At 45.7% G+C, this 24787-nt stretch overlaps 1 protein-coding gene across 4 annotated transcripts in view; it reads right to left on the minus strand.

Moving 5' to 3' along the window:
- Nucleotides 1–24787, minus strand: part of cep170ba (centrosomal protein 170Ba) — a 33935-nt gene that overhangs the window by 6972 nt on the left and 2176 nt on the right. The window contains exons 3-14 of one of the 4 annotated variants that reach the window (XM_080750544.1): nucleotides 21777–21866; nucleotides 20153–20233; nucleotides 18432–18488; nucleotides 17872–17992; nucleotides 11894–12013; nucleotides 9979–10497; nucleotides 8573–9480; nucleotides 8120–8215; nucleotides 6514–6631; nucleotides 5024–6392; nucleotides 4256–4512; nucleotides 665–905 (exon numbers count right to left, since the gene is read on the minus strand). In XM_080750544.1, coding sequence (XP_080606670.1) covers nucleotides 665–905; nucleotides 4256–4512; nucleotides 5024–6392; nucleotides 6514–6631; nucleotides 8120–8215; nucleotides 8573–9480; nucleotides 9979–10497; nucleotides 11894–12013; nucleotides 17872–17992; nucleotides 18432–18488; nucleotides 20153–20233; nucleotides 21777–21866 — 3977 coding nt within the window. Of the gene's footprint in view, nucleotides 1–664; nucleotides 906–4255; nucleotides 4513–5023; nucleotides 6393–6513; nucleotides 6632–8113; nucleotides 8216–8572; nucleotides 9481–9978; nucleotides 10498–11893; nucleotides 12014–17871; nucleotides 17993–18431; nucleotides 18489–20152; nucleotides 20234–21776; nucleotides 21867–24787 lie in introns of all 4 variants that reach the window. The other 3 variants (XM_080750543.1, XM_080750545.1, XM_080750542.1) reach the window with 3 other exon arrangements.

A 24787-nucleotide genomic window follows, 5' to 3' on the forward strand; every position in this document is an offset into this window, starting at 1 on the left:
CATGCCAGTGGCCTGGCATCTTAAGCCCTTTGACTACTAGAGATTTAAGTAACAATAAAATAAATTCCTTCCCGAATCCTTCCCATAACTTGTGTACTGGTTGATACCAAGTGCCTATCCCAGGAGTCTTCAATGTTTTCAGGCCAAGGACCCCTTAGTTGAGAGAGAGATGAAGCAGGGACCCCCACAACCTTATCATAGATTCCATAATAGTTTCATTGTTTGACAGCACAATCATCAGTGTCAATACTTAATAAACTTGACCTTTCACTCTGTACTTAGTCAGTTTTCCCCCTCTACACCACAGCTCTTTGCCGAAAATAGACGATCTACAAGCTCACAAGGCCTCGCAGCGTGAGGCGTTGTGAGCTTGTAGATCTGCTATTTCTGGCTAAAATTCTCAGAATATGGACGCTAGGGTTCAAGTGGTTAATATAAAAAATGAGAAAATATGTTTCTATCACTCAAAAATTTGGAGGACCCCCTGTAGTAATTCTGAGGACCCCCTGTTGAAGACCTCTGGCCTATCCAATATATAAAGGAACCAGCAAAGGGAGAAAGTACAATAGTATTGTACAACTGAATATAATTCCACCCGTGGGAGCGTGCAGTCATGTAATTCATCAGTCAATGGTCAGCGCCACTCCCGCAGCTACTACTTTACCTGGCAATTTCTGCACTGTGGCTGGACCAGCTGTGGAAGGTGTCTCCCTCTCCCTGGCTCTCCTCTTCCGACTCTCGGCTGCTGCGGGCTTTGGGCCGCATGGCGACCACGGGCTGCCTGCGTGGGCTGTGGGAAGCTGAGGAAGGTTGGGAGCGTTTGTGTTTAGGGGTGCCCTGAACGGACTCATACTCGTCCTCCGAGGTGGAGGCGTAGCCGGAGCCTTTCTGGCGTCTCCTGGAGCCTTGGGGCCGTGAATTGGTTTGAGGTTTAGGAAGAGGAGGAGGAGGAGGTGGTTGTTATGGAAGGCAGAGTGGAAGGAGAGAGAGAGAGAGACACACATACAGATACTATCAAAGAACACTGCTAATAAGAGCACCACAAAGATATCTCAGATCTACAACATTCACCAGAACCAAACGCTACATTAGTCCACTGTGGAAGTGCTCATTTCAGCTGCAAATGGGTGAGATGGTGAGAACAAATTTCTTTCCTTATGTTAAGTGTCACTTATCACCTTTTTTCTGTACCAAGAACACACTGAAATGAGCCCAAGACTTCCACAGTCGCACCAGTGACAAAGAGAAAACAAGAAATGTGTACTACAAGATATACTTACATCTTATTGTATTCTTCATCTAGAACACACTGTTCTCGGGTTGTTTGTAGACCATTTCATGGTCTTAAATCAGCCGAATTGATGAGAACATTGTGCAGATGAAGAGGGAAACTAATTTCACCTCAGGTATTGTAGTAGGACAAATGTCTAGCTGATCAGTTGTTAATCAAAGACCCAGTGCCCTACCCACCAGTTTCCCCAGCTAAACATTTGATGAAATAAAGCCGGTGAAATAAAGAATAGAGTCCTACACTGTTAGTCAGGAATCCACTGTAAAAGGTTAAAATTAATTGATTTTCTTTAATATTTGCAAAGTTTGAGATAACTGTTGGACTAAACTGTTGTGGGACGAATGGACTTTGCAATCCTTGGAGCTGCTGCTAGTGGAGCTAAAAATAGTCCATAGAGCCTTAGGAACATAACTGACTTTATGAGCACAGACAGCAAACACAAACATATTACTATTATAACTCAATTTCCCCTTCACTGCCTTGTTTATGTAACCTCGCTCTCCTTCTCTCGTAGGTACAAAACTATGGCAAAGGCACTACTGCTTTTCATCACTTTTCTGCCATTCCACGGCTTTTGACATTTTCAGGGTGTTTTTCCCACATTCAGTTTTCCATGAAGAATTCAGCTAATTATGGACTCGTGTATTTCTGGGGGGCCTGGTTAGTATATTGGCTGAAGGTGACAAAACCCCCAAACCAATTCAGTAACGTTGGTCGACTCACAATATGCTTGGTTTACTACCTTATTATGCTTCCAATCCAGGAAGAAATTCATTACATTTGTAGAAAACATTTAGTTGGTTAAAACATTAAACATCAATGAAGAATAAAATAGCTATGAAGGAATATATGAAGAGTTCATTTGCAAAAACAGATAAAAGCCATTTTGGAAAAAAATTAGATGACTATTGTAAATAACAGTTAAGTTAGAGTTTTATTAGAATATAAAATCAATTTTGTTGTTAAGGCAGATATATCCCATTCTAAACGCCCTCAAAGATCAGGTTTTGTAGCAAAAACAGACAAGTGACATAGCTCTTTGTTTGCAGAAACAGATAAATCCATTGGGCAGCGTGTTTAGACCATGTGATCCAAGATGGTGCCCCATTATGCACCAAACTTGTCTCAAACATTGTTCAGGGGTCTGCCATGAGGATAGTCAAACCAGGGGCCATGTGTGGCCCCCAGGGGCCATGTGTGGCCCCCAGGTGCCTCTGGGTGCCACAGGCGCACTTTTGCCCCGTTTTGCACCAAACTTCTCTCAAAGACTGTTCCAGGGGTCTGTCATGAAGATAGTCACACCAGGGGCCATGTGTGGCTCCGAGGGGCCATGTGTGGCCCCCAGGGGCCTCTGGGTGCCATAGGCGCACTGTTGCCCCATTATGCACACTGTTGCCACCATTATGCACCAAAAGTGTCTCAAACACTGTTCAGGGGTCTGCCATGAGGATGGTCACACCAGGGGCCATGTGTGGCTCCCAGGGGCCATGTGTGGCCCCCAGGGGCCTCTGGGTGCCATAGGCACACTGTTGCCCCATTATGCACCAAACTTGTCTCAAACACTGTTCCAGGGGTCTGCCATGAAGATAGTCACACCAGGGGCCATGTGTGGCTCCCAGGGGCCATGTGTGGCCCCCAGGGGCCTCTGGGTGCCATAGGCGCACTGTTGCCCCATTATGTGCACTGTTGCCCCATTATGCACCAAATGTGTCTCAAACACTGTTCAGGGGTCTGCCATGAGGAAAGTCACACCAGGGGGCATGTGTGGCTCCCAGGGGCCATGTGTGGCCCCCAGGGGCCTCTGGGTGCCATAGGCGCACTGTTGCCCCATTATGCACACTGTTGCCCCATTATGCACCAAAAGTGTCTCAAACACTGTTCAGGGGTCTGCCATGAGGAAAGTCACACCAGGGGCCATGTGTGGCTCTCAGGGGCCATGTGTGGCTCCCAGGGGCCTCTGGGTGCCATAGACGCACTGTTGCCCCATTATGCACCAACATTTTCTCAAACAATGTTCAGGGGTCTACCATGTGGCCCCATGTGGCGTGTGGCTCCCAGTGGCCCCTGATATACAGGGGCCCCTGATGAGGCCTGTGAGGTGGCCCCTGGTGTGACTATTGTCATGGTAGACCCATGGACAGTGTTTGTGCCATATGTGGTGCAGATCAGAGCAGCAGTGCGCCTTTGGCACCTGGGGACCCCAGGGGCCCCTGATATGGTACACTGGGGCCCCTGGTTTAGCCCTTTATGTGACTATTGTCATGGCAGACCCTTAAACAGTGTTCATGCTAAGTTTGATGCAGATTGGAGCAATGGTGTGCCTTTGGCACCCTGGGGCCCCCGGGGGCCCTTGATATGGTACACTGGGGCCCCTGGTGTGGCCTGTGAGGTGGCCCCTGGTGTGACTATTGTCATGGTAGACCCCTGAACAGTGGTTGTGCCAAGTTTGGTGCAGATTGGAGCAACGGTGCACCTTTAGCACCCCAGGGGCCCCTGAGTTGTCCCCTATTGTGCCCCCTGGTGGCTACATGTGGCCCCTATAAAAGTACAGACTACTTAAGTATGTTGTCAAAACTTTGTTTTTGCTCTCCTGTAAAATTCTGGAAATCCTTTTTGCGTCCTCGATATGGCAAAATTCAATGGTGAAACATCGAATGTGGAGTTATCTGTTTTTGATAAAAAACGACTGTTGGAGTTATCTGTTTTTGCCAAAAAAATAAGTTTAAATTAAAAGAAAAACTATTTTCTAATAAAGTTACATTTTTTATGATACATCTATTTTGTTAAGTCATTTTTACTTAGTCAAATCCACCCAACTTCAGTTTGATTAATATTACTTTGAGTGCACAATAAAAAAACTGGATTTGTGAACATTTATAAAAACGGAGTTATCTGTTTTTGCAAATGAACTCTTCATATATACTGCATGTTATTTTATAGTGGCGTGTCAAAGTGCATACTCACTGGCTGTGCTGCTGGTGTATTTGGCACTACTGGAGCGACCACGTGTGATGGGGGTCCTGCTGCTAAGTGCTTGTTTCTGTGGTGCAGGCTTGGGCCCAGATACAGACGCCTTGCGGGCAGAGCTGTTGCTGGAGTCCGTGCTGCGGTTAGAAAACCCAGCGTTCCTGCCTAACCCCAGCGGGGCGCTGGAGGACTCTGTGTCGCTGGGCGTGGTGAAGGAGCCCGTCCTCTTGCGAGGCATCGCCAGCATGTCTAGCCTGGAGATAGGGATGGGCGATACGGTGATAGATATCGGTGAGACGACACAATGTCTCCACGATGTGCCTTTTCAGAGATATCGTATATATATATCGTGATACAACGAGGGAGCCTTATGAAAATCCTGTTGAATTGTTAATACATATTCATTGCAGAATTCGTTTAAACCTCCATTTTGGTATAAATCATTAGTTCTCAAACTTTAAAATGTCAAGGTCTCCCCTTAACTCTGACAGTATACACGGGTCCATTTGGTTTCATTTGTATACTGTCAGAGTTACATACCCAAAGGGAACTCAGAGAGTCCCTGGACCCCACTCTTTAATGACCACTGGTCTAAATGGTCTGTTACTCTTTTTTCTTTTAGTTTTTGTTACCTTTTAGTGGTTGTACTAATAAGCAACTTAACCATAAAACCAACATGAAAAAGAATCGTGATAAGATTGTGTATCGTGATACAGCTTGGAAAAATATTGTGACATTGTATTTTCCCATATCGCCCACCCCTACCTGGAGAGCTTCTTGTTTTCCTGAGGCTGCTTGGCCGCGTCCTGCGACAGCCGGTCAGTCTCCGTGCCCTCGTTGTCGGAAGCCTCCCCCAGACGAGCCCGCCGCAGCATGGACGCTCTGGTGGCCCTAGGGGCCGACAAGCTGTTGGAACGAGACAGGCCTTGCGACGCTTTGGAGGGCTTCGAGTCTTCCCCCCTAAGTGGCACGGTGTGTTTCCTACCACGGGTGTGGCGTGTACCAGACTCCTGGTCAGAATAAGGCAGGTTGGAGCTCAGGGCGTCGTCGCCGCTCAGGTCCACAGAGCCACGTTTGGACAGAGAGCCACGTTTGCCCCTCTGTCCAACAGGCCTTCTGCTGCTGTCGGCCTTATGGCTACGGTCCGCTGTGCAGTCAGAAGACTGCCGACTGGAATCCTGGCTAGCTATGCTGGCCGAGGACCTCTCCCTATGGAGATCGCTTACAGAGTGCTTTTGAGACAATATGTTGTGGCCAGTCTTATTGCTGCGCTGGCTGACTGTGCTGGAGGTATCCATATCAGACTCCCCAGAGAAAGAGTCCATCACTGGAGAGGAGGTGGCGCCCGGCCGGCTGACTTGGTGGAGCTTGGCCTCCAGTGCAGCCAGAACGTCCTCGGTGTCCTTGAGGTATGACTGAGTATCCTGGTTGCAGGTTCCACGCGACGTATCAGGGTCAGAGACTTTGGAAACATTCTGGCTGGAGATGTCAGGCAGCCTGGCGATGCTGGGGCGGTCCTTGGTGAAGCTTTCCTGTCTGACGAGGGGTGCCGCTCCCTCTTTGGCTGGGGGGCTCACTCTCCCCTGGCTCAGGCTGGGAGCCGAGGCGTTGTGCTTGACCCTCCCAGAGTCCAGGCTACCTCTTGGCTTGGTCAGGGTGGCCGTAGAGAAGGTTTTGGTTGGCAGTCTTCTCTCCGTCTTCGGGCTGGTGGGTTTTGAGCCTCCGCGTCGTTCTGGTTTCGGGGACGCGGCCCCTCCCGAGCCGATGTAGAAGGATGTAGACTTAGATGGAGGTCTGGACCCCTCCGCTGTAGGTTCAGATGGCGGCGGCGTCCTGCTCTGCTCCACGACGGAGCCATCGTCAGATTTGCTGCCGTCGCTCAGGCTATCGGGCTCCACGTCGTCCCGGAGAGATGAACCGTGGAGGCCCTCCTGAGGCCCGGGGGCGACAGCGCTGCTCTCCTCTACGCTAAAGGTTGACTGCAGTTCACGGTGAACATGGATGCTGGGAATTGAAATCTCACTCTTCTCTCCCAGAGGCACCTGGGGCAGGATGCGGCGAGTCCTGGAACCGTCACAGTCGGGGCTGTCGTTGTTCCGGCTGTACGTGGCCTTATGGACACCTTTACCCCCTGCTGGAGCCAAGCCATTTGATGCATATTAAATTTACACAGCTTCGAGCCGAGTATCATTCATATTCATCAGGGCATCTCATTATCATTTAATGTAATGTAATGTCGTTGTCAGGTGACTTACCTCCGCCTGGCAGCTCCATCTGGGACGCATGGCCGGGGTCTGTGTAGCTGTCTGCCAGGCTGGCCCAGCGAGACACCCACTTAGGAGTCCCCTGAACCGCTGGACCCCCACACTGAACCTACAGCACATTGGAAAAGTGGCTCTGGATTTAATACAGGTTCATACATATTTAAGCAATAGGACTCGAGAGGGAGTATAGTAAACAACATCACAGCGGTAATCACAGGGACAAGCCGGGATGTAATTTACTATAACACATGGCCTTGAGTGTGCCATTGCTTTTATGAAACAGTTGATTTAGGCTGATTACACACTGAGATATCACATTCAACACACGGCTCTCTCGTGTTGGTTGATCAAAATCAAAACATTAAGTTAAACATTAACACAATTTAAGTTCATTGATGATCATATTGATTTGCTTTTTCTGAGGTTGGGAGGTTTTCAACACTACTGAAAATCACCCAAGTTCTGGTGATGGTAAAAAGATGATAATCAGGCCAACACAAGGGAAGAAGCGCACAGCAGTGTTGATTAGGTGGCGACCATGGCAGGTTATAATGTTGAGACACAGACCACACAACTCTTAGCCACGATACAAAAATGTATTAAAAAGAAAAAGTACAGCAAACCAACGTCGAAACTAAACTTGAGTTTGGAGACAGACTGGAAACGAGGAGCAAAGTTTGTCAGAAATGGGACTCGAATCAGCGATGCGCTGTCAGGCTCCTTAGGAGCCTAGGTGCCCGGACCGTAAATGTTTTCTTTTTTTTTCATTGTGGAAAAGAGTTGTGCAGCCTCCTCCTTCTCAACAAAAATAAGTTAATGAAAATGAATCAGTATTTATCGAGTATCATATCCAGCTGGGAAACATGACCAACTGCTGCTAAAAAAAATCCCAACCTTCATTCAACGTCAGATATGAGAAAAAATCCTAAACAATAAGCCACCTCGAACCCTGGAGGAGAAAACAGGCTGATTAAGAAACCAAGAGAGAGAGAGAAAGATCACCCAAATAAAGAAAGGAAACACCACAAAGACCAATCAAGAGACTAATGCACACATAATGTGTGCATTTAAAAGGGAAACCTCAACCCAAAACAGAATTTACACTGTGCTATTCTAATGATTTGAAGTCAATATCAACAAACATAGACAACTATGTTTAAGCTGGAAATCAGAGCTTGAAAACATGAATTTGTGACATCATCGGGTGACCCTTCCATTCAAACTAAATTAATGATGACCACAGAATTTTTGTTTGCGATATGACATCCAAATCAGTTTTATTTGAATGTAGGGCTTACAGCTGTGAATCTGTACCCGTATCCCAGTAAAACCAATGTCCCTGGAGTTCTTCCATTATTCATTTTGGAAAAGCTCCAGGATCTCTCTCTAGATTTACACTTCAATATTGATGCTCAAAAAACAAATAACACACCGTATGTGAATTATATTTTAGGGTGGATCTTCCCTTTATATTGATGATTTATTAACCCAGATGTACAACGAGTAATTAGTGTAGGGTAAAACTTGTGAAGGGCACAGTAAATTGATTGTATTCTTTAACTGATGGCACACACTGAGCGAGAGGCGTTACCTTCACCTGCGCTGGAGCTGGCCTCAGCTCCTCACAGCTACTCTGTCTATGCTGCTTTCTGCCCTGAACATTGTGTTCTGGGCTGTCAAGAACACCAAACACCTGTCAGGAACAAAGCACGGCCAGTGGATGATTACGGCGTGAGCAGAGGTCTCGCTGAAAACCATGGCTTGTTCTGTCCCGAGACACAGTCGAGACGGCACATTACAAAGCCAGCTCTTATCATTCAGATAAGACAGTGGGTTTTCATATAAGGCTAAGGCATGCTTTAATGCGTGCTGATGTTGCGGTCCAAAAATAGCAAGATCTGTTCTACAAGCTGCCAACACATTGAGGTGCAATGTGCTGTGAGCTAAGCTTGTAGATCTGCTATTTTCGGCGAGCGACACAGCAAAGTATAATAAAGTCTTATACATAAACAAGTTAACTAAAGATGACAGGGAGGAGGTAAATACTAGCCTGGTCAATCATGCTCCGCGCTTCTTCCACCTCCTTATCTTGTACGTCAGCCTCAATGGTGTACGTTCCTGCCTCACTTAGGCTGTCGTCCTCTTCATTCATCGGCCCACCATGGGGGCTCCTGGGTTCCTCACTTGGACTGGCCGGGGGCATCCCAGGGGCCTTGAGGGGCACAGGACGGTGGATAGGCGAAGAGGTCTTAGCCAGGTAAGGCGCAACAGGTGATGGGGTTTTAGACAGGCTCTGGTGAGATTGTGAGGCCGCTATTGTCCCCGGCGGGTCGGCTGTAGGGGAGGGGGAACTGGAAGTGTTTTTCTCGCGGTTGGAGGAGGCCATATGTTTGGCTTGTTTGAGGAATTCGGCTGTGAAATCCTGGGCAAGTTTGGATCTCCTGCCCACGCTGGCAAAAGGCCGGACAGAGGCCTTGGCGGAGGAGGAGCGGGGAGAGAAGCCGGTGCTGATCCGGTCCTCCGTCTTCTCCCTCCGCAGAGAGCCTGCTCTCTTGGGTCCCTCAGAACAGGAGTCCTTGAGAGGAATGGTGTACCGTTGTGTTGGGGTAGCGTTGGAGGCTGGAGACGGGACAACATGACCTGGGGCTTTTCTTGGTTTGTCCGGCTGAGTCCTATGGGCTGAGGCGTCATCCTGAGCATCCTGAGCATTGTTGCTAAAAGACTGGGAGCGCTTTTTCCGAGGGTTGTCGTCAAAGAACTGGATAACAAACGCTTGGTGAGGGTCAGCCTGGCCAAGGCTTGGAGGGGAGTGGGTCTCTGGGGAAGAGGAGGACAGGGGCTCTTCAACGGGCCGCTGAGACACTCGCGCCCCAACTGGAGACGCAGATTGGTTGAATTCCTTTCCGTTGACAGCAGCATCCTCTGAGTCGCTGTGAGTGCCATCTTGATGGTGGTGTCCTGATGTGGACAAAACAAACATTACACACTAGCTATTGGAATAACACAGCAGCTAATATTACCACTTAAAAGCCACCACTAAAACTAAAAGGAAAATGAAATAATTATCATAAAAAACATATATAAAATGTGTAATTAATAAGATTATTGTGCCAGTTTGAGCATTTTCACCTCCCCCCATTATCCCTATTTTGGGCATGTCATTACTGTCAACATTTTCAAAAATATTTGAAGTAAAAAAGAGAAAAAAACTCAGGCTCAGATGCAACGCATTGTGAGCTTTTTCTTTGGCCCGCTGGCATAGCGGCCCGGGCTCCTAGGCTACAATGTAGCCTGACGGGTTCGAGTCCCGATCCTTTGCTGCGTGTCACTCAAACCACACCAAATCATTATGCCCCACTTTTCATTAAGGGTGGCATGGCCAGAATGGGTCTTCTGCATGTATGGAAAAGTCAGAACCCCTGATAAGAATCTCATACGTGTCAGCATGCGACTCACCTCTAGTGGCCCTCTGAACCGACTGGTCACTCTTTGTGCTGTACAGGTCGTCGGCCTGGGACGTCCTCCTCTTCATCATGCTGGCGTTGGTCGAAACCAGCCAATCGGCTACTTTGCTCTGCGCCGACATCACCTCGGTGGGCGCGGCCACGGCCTCCTTGGACGGCAGCTTGCGCTGCTGGCGGAGGGCGAACTTGGTCACGTGGTCTTTGATCTTCATCTTGCCAGGAGTGCAGCTGTCAAACTCGATGGTGAAGGAGGCGTGGCTCTGGACCACGGGGGTGGTGGGGGTGGAGGGGACGCGCGGAGGAGGGGTGCAGGGGGGGTCCGGGGCGTCCTTGGTGGGGATCTCATGGACTTGTTGTGCTGCGTTGTGGGGTTTCTTGGCGGGGCTCTGCTGGGTCTCCTTGGTGGGGACCTCAAAGTAGCTGGGCTCCCGGCGGTAGGAGTACATGGTCTTGGCCTGGCTGTCGGACAGAGAGCCGTTGACCTCGTTCCCCGAGACCTGTCTGGCAGGCTCTGTTGACAAGGCAAGGGGGAGAGGTCGCCCGGTCAACAGTGGTGGACACAGTAACCAACTTACATTTACTCGAGTACTGTACTTTACTCAACCCATTAAGACCTGAAAAATACCTAAAAATGTCTTCTAAATCCTAATGGTTTTCTGAAAAAACCTATGTTTCTATATCAGTGGAGTTCTTTTTAATGTGTTTAATGTCAAGGACCCCTAGCTTTAAATGTCTTTGGCCACAGACCCCCATCTCAAAATATTTTGTTCCAGGGACCCCTCCCAGAAGCAAATATTTGAGTTACAAATGTTCGCTTTAAAAAAAGATATATTCAAAGATCTTCAAAAATGTTCAGAGTTTTCAAAAATAGCAGATCTACAAGCTTGCAGCGCTGTGAGCTTGTATATCTGCTATTTTTTAATAATTAAAGCATAAAATAATGGTTAAAGTAATAATGACACACTGTGAGCTTGTATATCTGCTATTTTTGAATAGCCAACACAAAGTCCATACTGATAAAAGAGATTTGCACACACTTCGGTCAATGCAGCGGTTCACATTATTTTGAGCTTTCGGTCTATCAGTCCTTCATCAGAGAATAATACATGATAATGCTTTGCTATGATCTATTAATAAAAGTATATCCTGGTGAATATTGAATAAACATTTATGTTTTCCAACCCAGAACCCAGGCAAAACAGCCTCATTATCTGACTGAGAAGCAGAAGCAGTGAGTGGGTGGAGTGCATGGTCTGGAGCCAGGCTAGACAAAACATACAGTACATCACCGACATAATTTGAAAATCACTTCAAGCTAGGATATTTTTAAAACGTCCCACAACCACTGAAATTGGGAGCCACAAATATAACATTAGGGACTCCAGTGGTTGAGAGCAAGGAGGAAATGTGTCCGCTGGATTTGGACCAATCACTTGAGGAGGCCAGAGTCTAGTGGAGGGTGGCTGAGTGGTAATAATCTGTTCCAGTCGCAAACACAACCACCCCTCCCCGAACCCCTCCCCATAGCAGCTTAGTGGGTCATAATCCATCACAATGTAACCGAGCACTGCCCACTGGCATGGCACGGTCTGTGCGTTGGCTCACAGTACACTGCTGGCAGCCAGAGAGCCACCGTCCCCATCTCTCAATGACCTACACACAGATCACTGGAAGACTGTGGCGCAGCAAAACATGCCATTTTACGTTAGGATCAAAAAAGCAAGATATGTAAACTCCCCCCCCCCCCCCCCCCAACTCATCCAAGGATGTCATTTAATTTAAACACTAGGGTACATTAGGCCTTGTATATTTTGCTCTCAAAAGACCTAAACATTCTTGCATAAATTGCGTGCTGTTGATTTAGTGACATTCTTTACAGACAAGGTACAGATCTACATTCTTCTGACCTGAATCGTTTCCACCGCTGCTCTGCCCTTTCTTCTCCGGGTCCTCGTCATCCTCCCCCCACCAGGACGGCTGGCCATACAGAGGAGTTGGCTTGGATATGGGGCTATCTCCACTAGTAGCTGACAGCCAAATACACAAACACAGACAGACACAGACACACATACACAATATCAGCCACATGGACACGTGCACAGGAAGAAACAGAGATAAGAGAGAGAGAGAGAGAGGAGAGTGAAGTGACAGAAACGTACAGAGTTGACCTCCTCGTACAGATTCTAGTACATATAACGAAGCCTAATGTGAAGGGAAGGCGATTGGTTGTACGGTTCTAAACACACACATACTGTACACACACACACACACACTCTTGTGGAATTTAAAGATTTCCATAAGTCGACTTGCACGGCAAAACATTGCCCCATGTCAAGCTACCAAATAGCATTAAACAGTCTGGGTTTTGTTCTCGCAACATGGAGAACATTGCAAAACACTGCCACCCATTTAACTGTGTACTGAAATATTAAAATTTCACCCAACATATAACTTTGTTTCTATTGATTACTCACCCCATGCAGACTTGAATTCATGAATATTTTTTGTTTTCACTAAGCCAATCATTTGATGACCCACACACACAAAAAATTTCATTTTGGTGGTGAACTATCCCTTTAAGGAGGTATTATTCTCAAAAGACAAGTGGCTAGTTTAAAATACGTACATCGTTTTAGTCGGTTTGGTTATGTAAAAATTAGCCAAGCCTTTTGAGTGGGAATTTGACAGTTCCCACACATGTGACACGAGAAGGGTGAGGGTCTACTTGTTCCTCGATCCATCAACTCAACAGATAGGCTAATGATCACAGGGTAGGTCAGGACAAAGGTTTGCCTAATCTGCACTACAGGGAGACATGGCTGCAATAAAGCCAATTGTGAAGTTCCTTATATATCATCAAGGCAAGTTTATTTGTAGAGCACATTTTAACAACACAACAATGTACACAGAACATTAAGACAAAGTGCAAAAGAAACACATTATAACTGGACATTTTGAATAGAATTAAAAATAGTTATTAACCACTTTAAATCTGGCGTTCCTATTCTGAGTATGGGGGGGAATTTCAACAGTAAAACAAACATTGCAGATTTACAATCTGTGCGTGTGTAGACCAGCTATATTATCAATTTTTTGAGCGGTGGTCACACCGTCTCCATAGCGTGGCCGTGTGTGTAGGTATGTATGTTTGTTTGTATGTATGTATGTGGGTGGGTGGGTCTGTATGTAGCCTCAAGCCTGTGGTGTAGTACCTTTTCTGACCACACATGTTTTTTTTTTTTACATATTTTTTTGGGGGCTTTTTGCCTTTAATGACCAAGGGAGGTCCAGTAGACTGACAGGAAATGGGGAGCGACACGCGGTAAACGTCGTCCGGATCGGGAATCGAACCGGCGACGCCGCGGCAACCATGCCTATGTGGCGGTGCCTATGTGGTATGCGCCCGACCAGCAGGCCACCAGATGCCCCCTGACCACACATGTTAAGGGAGGGGCGCCGTTGTTCAGGCCAGGCCAGAACAGGCAAGGCACACTCACACACGCACGCACACACACACACACACGCGCGCGCGCACAGACTCCACCGCTCAGTTCACACGGGTGTGATTTTTTAAATGGGGCTTAAGTGGTTAAAAAGTTTTGTTTGCTATCGTGTATTTGGTAAAAGAGTGCCTTTGACACCCGTTTCACTGTGCAATGTAAATCAATGAGGAGACTACTTTGGATGATCAATTTCTTATCAACGGAAAACAAGATATCTCACCATGCAGTATTTGGTGTTACATCAATGTAACTACACAACCAGAACATCTGTGGTGAATACACTGGGAATTCATAATCATAATAATAGGACACAGAACAGTGTATTTCACAGTCCCATTACTATGGTTATGCTTCTCACAGTAGTCTGTACAGATGATTGATATATTTTTTAATATTATACTTGATGACTGATGATAGGTTCTTGGTTTACCCATAATCCTAGATTACCATTGCTATGCATTTGAAGTACTGTATTACCTTGTGTTTTCCTTGCTTACTGTAAATCGCTCTGGATTAATAGCGTCTGCTAAATGCCTAAATTGTAAATTGTAGTCTTATCACGGCCACGGCTGACCTAAACACTGAATATGTCAGTATTTCATCCCCCTCCACATGAACAACATACATGTAAGGGGATGAGTTCCGACACGTCATTCCACAGCTGACATAGCGTTTGACAGCTGGCAGGCCGGCCCACTATATGGTACTAATCAGATAATCTAACGTGCCTGTCGTGTGCCTGATAGAGAAGCTAAACAACGAGAGCTCTGCAGAGTCTAGACCCCAACAATCCACAATTGTGACAGCGGCACTCCAACACTGTTGCCGGGCCAACACACAACTAAGACATCAACAACAGAGAGAGTGACGGGAGGAGCAGCAGAGCGCCATGTTGTTGCCAATTCCATTCCCGTTTAGCCAATGCTTATTTTCTAGCTAGTGAGGGAAAACTGTGGGTGTGACACCCACACCCACCCGCCTAAAATGGTCCTAAGTACAGAGCCGAGCTGTCATTTGGTTTACAGGGTTAGTCTAGCCGGGCATGCCACGCATCCTTGCACCACTCGTAAACAACTGCTGTGAAAGTTTGATATGAATGTTCGAGCTCGAGATGAAGCCATAATACATGCACAATGCTGGCATGTTATGCTTTCTGGCAAATCCCTAAAAAGAAGTGAGTGAATTTTAATGAGCCTTTCATTTAGTTTCTGTAGGAAATATTGAGCAGGTCTGGTGTCCTGACTAAGTGAGTCATTTTGAAGTACAAGGCATGAGGGCAGGGCATTCCACACACCCAGTACAGCTGCAGGGGAAACACACTCACAACCCCAGACACACACACACACACACACACACACACACACACACACACACACACACACACACACACACACACACACACACACACACACACACACACACACACACACACACACACACACACACACACACACACACACACACACACACACACACACACACACACACACACACACACACACACACACATCCTGTTCTTCTACTCTTCTGACATCAGCCAGCGATGTCATAAAACGTGCAGCAACCTCAACATGCTACAGTATCATTCAAGCCAGTATTGAGGTTTTTGGAGCCGTGGGCGGAGCCCATGGTCTCCCTCTGAGTGGCTTTGTGTGTCCTGTCTCACCAGTGAGAAATGTCCCGTTGAGTTCGAACAGTACCTTTTATGACCACACATGTTAAGGGAGGGGCGCTGTTTTCAGGCCAGGCACAGTCACCAGTGAGAAATGTCCCGTTGAGTTCGAACAGTACCTTTTATGACCACACATGTTAAGGGAGGGGCGCTGTTTTCAGGCCAGGCACACACACGCGCACACACACACACACACACAGGGGGGAACACATAGAATCAAAAACATAGATCTGGAAGTGCTCAATTTCACGGCTCCACTTCGAACGAAGGTTTGATTTTTAATGTTTGGACAATTTGTGTGCAGTCTTGACTAGACCATCCCTCCCAATCAAAAGAATGGAATTCCAACACAATGGAGCCCTTAAAACAGAGCACACACTGGAGCCAAACAGGAGGCTCAATTACAAGCTGAAGATACACACTCAGATAAACGTCTCTCTGCCGTTTGTGGAACCAAGAGATGCACTTACTGGATTTCTCAAGTCTACTTGGCCCAAATCTATTCCATCCATTAACCACTTAAGCCTACTGTACAGTATATAATTTGTTGTAGGGGAAATAGCATAAATAGCCCATCTGCAAGCTCACAACGGTGAGCCTGCAGATCTATATTTTCACAGAATAATGTATTTTCACAGATTATTGGCCTATTGCAGCATGCACAGTGTCGGGAATCAGGGAACATTGGCGTGGATAGATTTGGGAGTAAGTGATGAGCTTCAATATTTGAGATAAAGAGATGTAATAAGTAAGTAACATCATGGTCACTCTGGGATTCCTTCCAATTACATACATTAAAATACTCATCCTCCTGTGTAACCTGAGTGTGCACACTTTTCAGATCATATGGGAGGTTACAGATATCAATGTGGTGTGGGAATATACGGTACAAATACAACACAGCAGTGCTGCACACACAATGCAGTCAGCACCTGGTATGGATGAGCAAAATTTAAAAAATGTACCGTCTTGTGAGATAATGGTACTTCTGTTCCCTACCTGTGGGAAACTAAAGCCCAATTTACATAGTTTATAGCATGTGGGAAATCAACTTGTGAGTCAAGAAACTGCAGTTCAGGACCACAGCACATACAAACAAAATATATGATATGGGCACATTGGGCAGTTGTCTCTGTTTGTTTAGAATTTAGACTCTGTGATAGTGCTACAGCTAGGCACTGCTCTAGAAAGGGAATCATTTCTAGAGGAAGCCAGAGACTGCCTTGTTAATTCCCAAGAATATTTTGTAATTCAGCACTCAACTGTTAGGGGATTCTTTGGCCTTTGAGACTGAGGCTATTTATAGGCCCAGTTATATTTTTCCCCCAAGTATGCTCATAGTGATTATGGAGCAGGACGTATGAGAATTCCTAGGCCAACAGTGGGAGTGTGTGTTTTGTCGGCCTGCGTGTGAATGAACTACATTGAGAACGTGCGTCTCTAGAACTAACAATCCCCCAACTGTTCCACTGTTGTTTATAGAGAGAAAAAAAAGATCGGCTCGCATTGGATGAGGGCAAAGACAAGATGAGGGCAAAGGGGGCATGTGAATGGAGACAAACGTGACATAGAAACCAAACATACCTTTCTAATTCTGCTGTTCCACGTGTTAAGTCATGGACTTCAAGCTGGACATAAGGCTCTCTCTCTCCAGTCTTGCAGCCAAGCATGGCCATCAGAAATAAGGCTACATCTATCTCTAACTCCACACACCTCAGCTTGGCTGGCGAACCATTTATTCACACATACTCATCCTGACAACCAGGGGAGTCACATTGGGGGGAAACTAGGGCAATGGGGGGAAAACTAGAGTTACTAGGGCCCAAAACTAGAGTTACTAGGGCCCAAGGTGGAGGGGCCTTCATTATTTCATAATTTAGCTATTGAAAAATAGCAGATATACAAGCTCACAGCGCGGCACTCGGTGCCGTGCTGTGAGCTTGTAGATCTGCTATTTTTGAAAAGTCGTGAAAATGTGTGCAAATCTTTGAATATATGTATTTTTAAGCGAACATTTTGCTTCTGGGGGGGTCACTGGAACTAAATATTTTGAGATGGGGGTCCGTGGCCAAATACATATCATTTTGGGGGTCCTTCACATGGAAAGGTTTGAGCACCACTGACATAGAAACATACGTTTTTTCCAAAAACCTTAGAAGGATTTGAAATATTCAACTTGCACAAACTTTCACGATTAAAAGAAAAATAGCAGATATACAAGCAATGAGCTTGTACAGTATATCTGCTATGTTTCAATAGTTAAAGCACAAAATAATGCGTAATAATGTGTTCCTCCTATGAAGAACATTCATGGGGGGTCCGCAGTGAATCCTTGTATCCAGGGCCCGGAATTTGGTGCGAACACCCCTGCTGACAACTCTGAGATAGGATTAGACACGTAGCTCTGCCATAGCAAAACTACAGGGCTGAGCGTCTAGCCTCTCTCAGCTCACGAGGCAGTCTGATCTCCCCACTGGGCATACTCTTAATAAAAAGGCAGCTGTGTCCGGCTGTATCAAGAGATCTCCTGGCAAGCTCCCGTAGCACATGGAGACACAAAGACTTCCTCTTCCTTGTGTGGACGCCGCATCCACATCAAGTCGAGAGGAAACGTTTCCCTTCAGGCGACAACCGCCAACGTAGAATGTGAAACTCGAGTCTGTTGCGCGTCGTTGTCAATATTTGTGTGTGCGCCGACTGCGATGTTTACCTGTGGTGGAGTGGGCTTTGCGCTCAGTCTTGTCCTTGGAGTCAGAGCCGAGTTGTTTCTGTCTCTTCCTGGCCTCCAGAGCCTTCATGCTAAGCTGCAGCTGGGTGGTATACTTCTCATGCTAAAGACAAGACAGAGACACAATGCAACTTTCACATTGGAAAATCAATCCAGATAGAATTGCAAATATACAAGCAATGCATGTTCATTTATTTTTCTTGTACTTTTCAACGGAAACCTGGAAAGCTGGCAATGAGCATGGTTATTGCAGAGTGTAACCAAGCACAGCGACATGAAATGCATTCATGCGTTAGCAAAGGCACCATGTGCTTCAGTTAACTTTGCTTTCAACCTGGCATGCCTTTGTTTTAGGCATGTCAAAGTGGAAAACGTTCCAACATTTTTATACCATCGTACGACAAAGTGTAACATGGGCTTGCTTAAGTGGTTATGTTATTAAGGTGCTATGGCAGGTCTACCAAATGTGTTTTTATTTTATTGCTGTTAAGAGCTAAAAAGCAGAGTTTGCGCATTAGGCACAGGCTGTCAGTTGTACTTACTTTAAGGGCTTCCTCTGGGACCTTGTGTTGACTCTTCTCCAGGATGTACACATGAACATGTGGGGGAGGTGTTGTCAAGGAATACAAACACACACTGAAAATCACTGTACTCCGCTTATTAATACAGGACCATATGGTAGTGTTAGTAAATATTATTTTACGCTCCTTTCTGGATGTGCATGCCGTGTCTCCTTGCCTCCTCAAGGCATTTTGTATTAAACCATATATTGGTTCTATTCAAGCAATATGATTGTAGGCCTATTATTTGATATAACATCACAGCTAGGAGTTTCTCAGCAAAGCATACAGTATAAATAGACTTGATACTTGATAACACAGTGTCTAATTCACAATATGAAATCAGATATGTATAAAGTCCTCTTGTATGAAAGCAATAGAACAATTGAGGTGGTGTGTTCCGGTAAATAACGTCATGGCTTTGATGATCTGATGATGCCTGCAATCATACCGTGATGTAATCTACTTTAATACAGAACCTTGCGGACGGGAAATTAGGTCGACAAGGAAAGACTGCTGAAATTCAATCAAGTTAAAATACCTTGAGCCACCCACTGTTTGAAACATGTGACATCACGTGTCCCGTATGGCCTAGTCCAGGGGTCTTCAACAGGGGGTCCCCAGAGTTACTACAGAGGGTCCTCCAAATCTTTGAGTGATATAAACTTTTTTCCTCCTTTTTTTATATTAACCACTTGAACCCTAGCATCCATATTCTGAGAACTTTAGCAAAAAATAGCAGATCTACAAGCTCACAACGCCTCGAGGCGTTGTGAGCTTGTAGATCGGCTATTTTTGGCAAAGAGCTTTGGTGTAGAGGGGAAAAAGAGCAGACTAAGTACAGAGTGAAAGGTGGTTAAATATCTGTAAACACAAATTTAGATAACCCAAAATACACTGATGATTGTGCTGTCAAACGATGAAACTAAACAATATGGTATCTATGGGTCTGCTTCATCTCTCTCTCTCGACTAAGGGGTCCTTGGCCTGAAAACATTGAAGACCCCTGGACTAGTCTGTTCTGTCAGCAAACACAAAAATGTCTGAAAATGTCTCCCACGTCCCACCTTTAAGGAGCTTTCCCCCCCGTTATCTAACTTCTGGGAAGAGGTCAAAGGGTGCAGGAGATTTTCTGTCCACCCGTTGGAGCAAAATCTAAAACCCCTGACCGAAAAACCACAAGGAATTAAGATGCAGAGAGCGCGCTGAGTGAGGACCGCAGAAGGAAAAGAACATTTACAAATATTCACATTGTAAATAGCAAAACCTGTCTGCCAGAGACCAAGAGAGACCCGAGTCATCATGAGCTCATTTTAATCACAGGCTGCTCATCACTGAATTAAAGCTGGTCTGACTAGACGGAAAGATCGCAGATGGCAGGAAGTCAGGCTCACGTATTGTGCTGAACCAAAGAAAAGACGCTTTTAGTTTGGCATTCCTATTTTGGGCATTCAAAAGCATGTGATAACATTATGAAAGAATTGTCAACAAGTTTCAATAAGCTTATAAATCGGCTACTTTCGCCATCTGTTGTACGTATCTAGGGCTTAAGTAGTTCATTTAAACTCAAGAGGCACTAACTGGTTTTCAAGCTAACTTTTAGCTCGCTTTTGTCTGCAAGAGACACATGAATAAGGCGTTATATTGAAGACGAACAAATGAGATGCAACAAAATCTCCCCATCAGCATGCCTGGAAAAGGATATCATATCCAAAGCGAACGACATCGGAGAGGTGGAGGATGATGTAGGTCTGTTCTGGGATTCTCAGGTCATTCACAAAGGTCTGTGGGAAAGAAAAAGCAACGCTAAGTCACAGTTTAAAGAATGGAGTATATCAGTTTTTAATCAGTTTGATAGGAAGATAGAGAGACAGTAAACTGAGGGCAGCAAGAGAGAGAAGAACATGCAGGTCTGCAGCACTATCTGGTCACCTTACCAGAACACCCTCCACAGTTTAACTATACTGAGAGCATCGCAAAAAGTAGAGACAAAATGTGGGAAAATAAAAAAGGCCACTTTATTGGCCACACATAGTCTCCATTTCTCTTGAACACAAAGCCAGAGTGGATGTGTGGACCCTGCAAGTGTGAAGGGGCTTTAAGTCTGGACGTTTTCCCACTGAGAGTTAAGCCACCACATGTTAAGCCACTGATGAGATTATGGAGTTATGTAATGGTCATCTAGAGCGCCTCAGAGACAGGTGGATGTATGGAATGTAGAGACAGTGACTGAACACAAATACACAACCTGACTTGGGTCTTGTGATCAATTCAATTCACCATCTGAACGCTATGCTAACTAGACAGATGGCACTAAGTAGAGTGCATAGCTCTCCGCAGTGCGCCAAAGCAATGTAAATGTTAAAAAGTGCCATTTCCACATGCCATATGAGTGATTAGGCCCCATGCCAGTTTGCCCTTTCTTGCCCTTGCTTTATGACCCTTTCAACTCAAAAGTTAATCATCTCTTGTCACAAGTGGCGACCCCCATTTTTGTTTTGGAGATGGTTAATGTTCTGTAAGCCATCTTTGAAAGAGTTAAGACGCTGCACTAACCCAAAGTAACAAACCAAATGTCTGGCCAAACCTTTATTAAAACTGTATAGACAAATTAATCGTCAGAACAAGGGAAACAAAGAGGAATGTAGGGCAGACTATGTGAAAACCTCCATTTGATACTATATCATTATGTTACAATACATACACCACAAATATGGTGAAAACTAACAAGGTTATTTAACATGTGACTTCACATGTGTATGAACATTAATTATTTATGTCAGACAGACAAAAGCTGCTCAATAGTTACAGTGATATCCATGTTATTCCACATTGCTCAGCCTCTGCCACCATGTTGGATATGAGTTTTTGTCCTACAGGTCGTTAATCTGTTCTGCTCTGATTAGTTCTTTTGCCAAAAGCAATCCTCCAGGAGAACAATGAACAGTCGCTCCCCCTGTGCTTTCGGCCTGGGCTTTACGCTGGGATAACAGTGCACTGAAGTGGCAACAGTACAACGGCAGGCTGGACTGGAAGCTGTACAACAACCAGATAGGAATTAATGGAGGTCCGAAAGAAAGGGTCTCAGTCGGGGCTAGCAGGGGGGAAAAAATCCCTGTCCCTTGACAGTGGTCCTGTTCCACCAACAGACTCTTTGGCACAGATAGAGATGGGGGTCTTTTGTGCTTGGGTCTAATGGGGTTCAGGTTAGAGACTCCAGGGAGACCTGAGTCTGCCAGGCTCCTTTATTACCGTGGTGGGTGTGTGGGGGAGTTTGGGGGTGGGGGCAGATGCAGGTTGAGTGACACTGGAGACGGGTTCACTCACCCCATTCAGGCTTCCCAGGTCCTTCACCATGTGTTCGTCTGTGTTTGGGTCGTAGTTGATCACAGCGTGCTGCTTGTCCACGCTGCGGGACTGCAAAGTTAAAACCACAAAGTCATTATATTGATCAGTTAAAAAGCAATTAAGCCCTACATTTTACTCATCATAGGACAGTGTTGAGCTAAACAGCCAATCTTGTAGATCTGCTATTTTAGCCGTTTCTGAAAACATTCCCCTACAAATGCCCGAAATAGGGATGCCAGTTTGAAAGCGAGTAAAGCATTTGAGCACAGGCAGAACGATCACTAAGTACCGTATACAGAAAGAAGTGGGCTGTTATAGGGATGGGATGATATGAAAATTTCTTATCAGGATTATTGTGACAAAAGAGATCACGATTTACGATATTATCGTGATAATCAAATTCCATTATCATGTGGCGGAATATTTGCCAACGAAATAGCAGATCTACAAGCTCACAACGCGCTGCAACGTGGCGCGTTGTGAGCTTGTAGATCGTATATAAGTACCTTTTACCAATTACAGAGGGTTTAAATGGTACCGGATATGCAGCTCGGCAAATAAAAGGTGAATTGATCCCAGTGCATGACGGAGGACGATATAACAATAAATTAAATCTCCACGATACGATTATCGTGAGTGTTTTTTATCACGATAATATCACATATCGTCCCATCCCCTAGGCTGTTGTTGTATAACCAGTTGTGATGCTCTGAACCAGAGACATTTGCATAGATAGCTCCTACAGTACGTGTCCTACTTCCGTGTTCACAGCCGCCTACTAACTGGGGGACCCAAGGACACCACACTGTTATGTACAGTATAATTATTAGGGGCCTGCATTGCGTGCAGTCTGCAGAGCAATTCCGCACAAACGAGTCACAGAGGCCCCCATGGACTGATTACTTCCTCTTCTGACATTAGTACAACGTCGCTACTGTATGAATGGGAAATGTCCATTCTACAACACTATTCAATTTCTATAATGGTCCTGACTCATTACAGTTGGCCACTTTCTACCAAACGCTGACTGTAGAGAGACAAAGTTCAAGACCCCATTCTCCAGTCTGAAAAAACGTGAATATGCCTAGATCAATTAAGGACCAATGCACAGTGATTAATTGATGCAGGGGGATCCGCTCTCTTTTCTCTGCTCATTAGCTGATCTGGGACTCCGCTTCAAAGAGATGAAAGTAGACTACCAAACTCATCTGCTAAATTAATATTGCACTTTAATGATTTATAGGGCGGTCACAAATGCTGCACAAGCCGTTAATGGGGACAGACAGCTTTCAGATGCTGTGTGCACTATTACTTTACCCAGGATCTCCTCGTTGGTCATAAGAATACACAGAGGGCAATAGCTGGAGCACTCATCCAATGTCATTCTGACTACCACAACACCACCACAAAAGGCATTAAAAACAAAGCTTCAGACTTCTCAAAACAAACTGGTCAAGTTACTACTTGGCCTCAGACCTAGAACTCACCCAAACCCTGCCCATTCATGCTAGGGCGGGACGGCTCAGGGTAGAGCGGACAGAGTAAAGCAACCTGCAATGAGCCAGGTCTTCAACATACTCAATGGATGGGCGCCTGGTGGCCTAGTGGACCAGGCGCATCCGCATACCATAAAGGCATTGCCATTTCGGCATCAATGCCTGTCGGCGTTGCCAGTTCGATTCCCGAACCGGGCGACCTTTGCCGCATGTCACTCCCTGTCTCTCCCCCATTTCCTGTCAGTCTACTGTCCTATCCAATAAAGGCAAAAAGCCCCAAAACAAATCTTTAAAAAAAAAAAACATACTCAATGGATCAGGGATGCCCATGCACCTGCCTGTCAAACCACTTCATTAACGTGAGAGAGACACACAGGCACAACACCAAAGGAAACTCAGCTGCTCTCGTTCAACCCAGAGTCGGCACAAACATGGGGTTTAATTCGTTCTACCGTTTGCTATGACACCAAAAGTGCAAATACCACCTGTCTATTATTTGTAACTGGTCCTTGAAAAGTCTTCTAGGCTTAACAATCAAACCCCCCCCCCCCCCCCCCATACTCATCTACTAGTGTTGATGATGTCTTGTATGTTTTTAAATGTCTTGATGAACTGAATAGACCACAATGTAAACAAGCCTTAGGGCTTTTTGTGCTATCCTTTTAGCATCATTGTACAATCGTAGATTATCGTACCACTGACTGATAATAAAGAATTCAATCAATCAATGCTTTGTCATCCTCTCATTAGTGAGCTTCTAGATAAATGCCTGTCAATATACTGCCAGGAGAGGTGGTGCTTTTATCAATCAATAAACCGTAAATTACCATCTTCCATTGCTCTGTGCTGTAGCACAGAGGAGCCAACAGTATACATACTGTACATGTACTGTACATCTATGATCCCAAGAAACTTGGACTTTACTCACAACAATAGCCTGCTCTCGCTTGTCGAGACTTATCAGTTTGACACAATATTGCCTCTGGCACTAGACTGCAGTGGCAGTGCAGTGCCAGAGGCCTAGCCTAAATAAATACAATGCCAGCTCTATGGGCGCAGATATCAATCACACAGCAGTTGATACAGAAAGTCAAAAGACTCATGTTCCGGACTTGCAACCATTTCCACTTGATTTGACTCCAGTTACAGTACATCAAATTTCTTTTTTTCCCCACTTTCTTTTTTGCCAGGACTGCAATTGGGGTGGATTTTGTTTTGGATGCAAAAATGTATTGTGGTGCGGTGCGGTGGAAACAAAAACAATAGATTAAAGGGGAGGAAGAAAGTTTGTGGCTATGCTGTCTGTCTGCCAAACCAGGAAGAAGCACTCAAAGCTGAGCTGCGCAAATGTTAAGTGCAGCATCATTGCAGACTAGAAGAAACTCAAGTTTTCCCTGGATGCAACAAAGTTGAATGCTTACAAGAGCGCCTTTTCAATCCTGCAAACCTCTGTGGTGTGGGCAGGGCATTTATGAGCATACCACACTGACTAAA

Source organism: Nannobrachium achirus (assembly GCF_963921795.1).
Source record: "Nannobrachium achirus genome assembly, chromosome: 20".
NCBI classification, from domain to species: Eukaryota; Metazoa; Chordata; class Actinopteri; order Myctophiformes; family Myctophidae; genus Nannobrachium; species Nannobrachium achirus.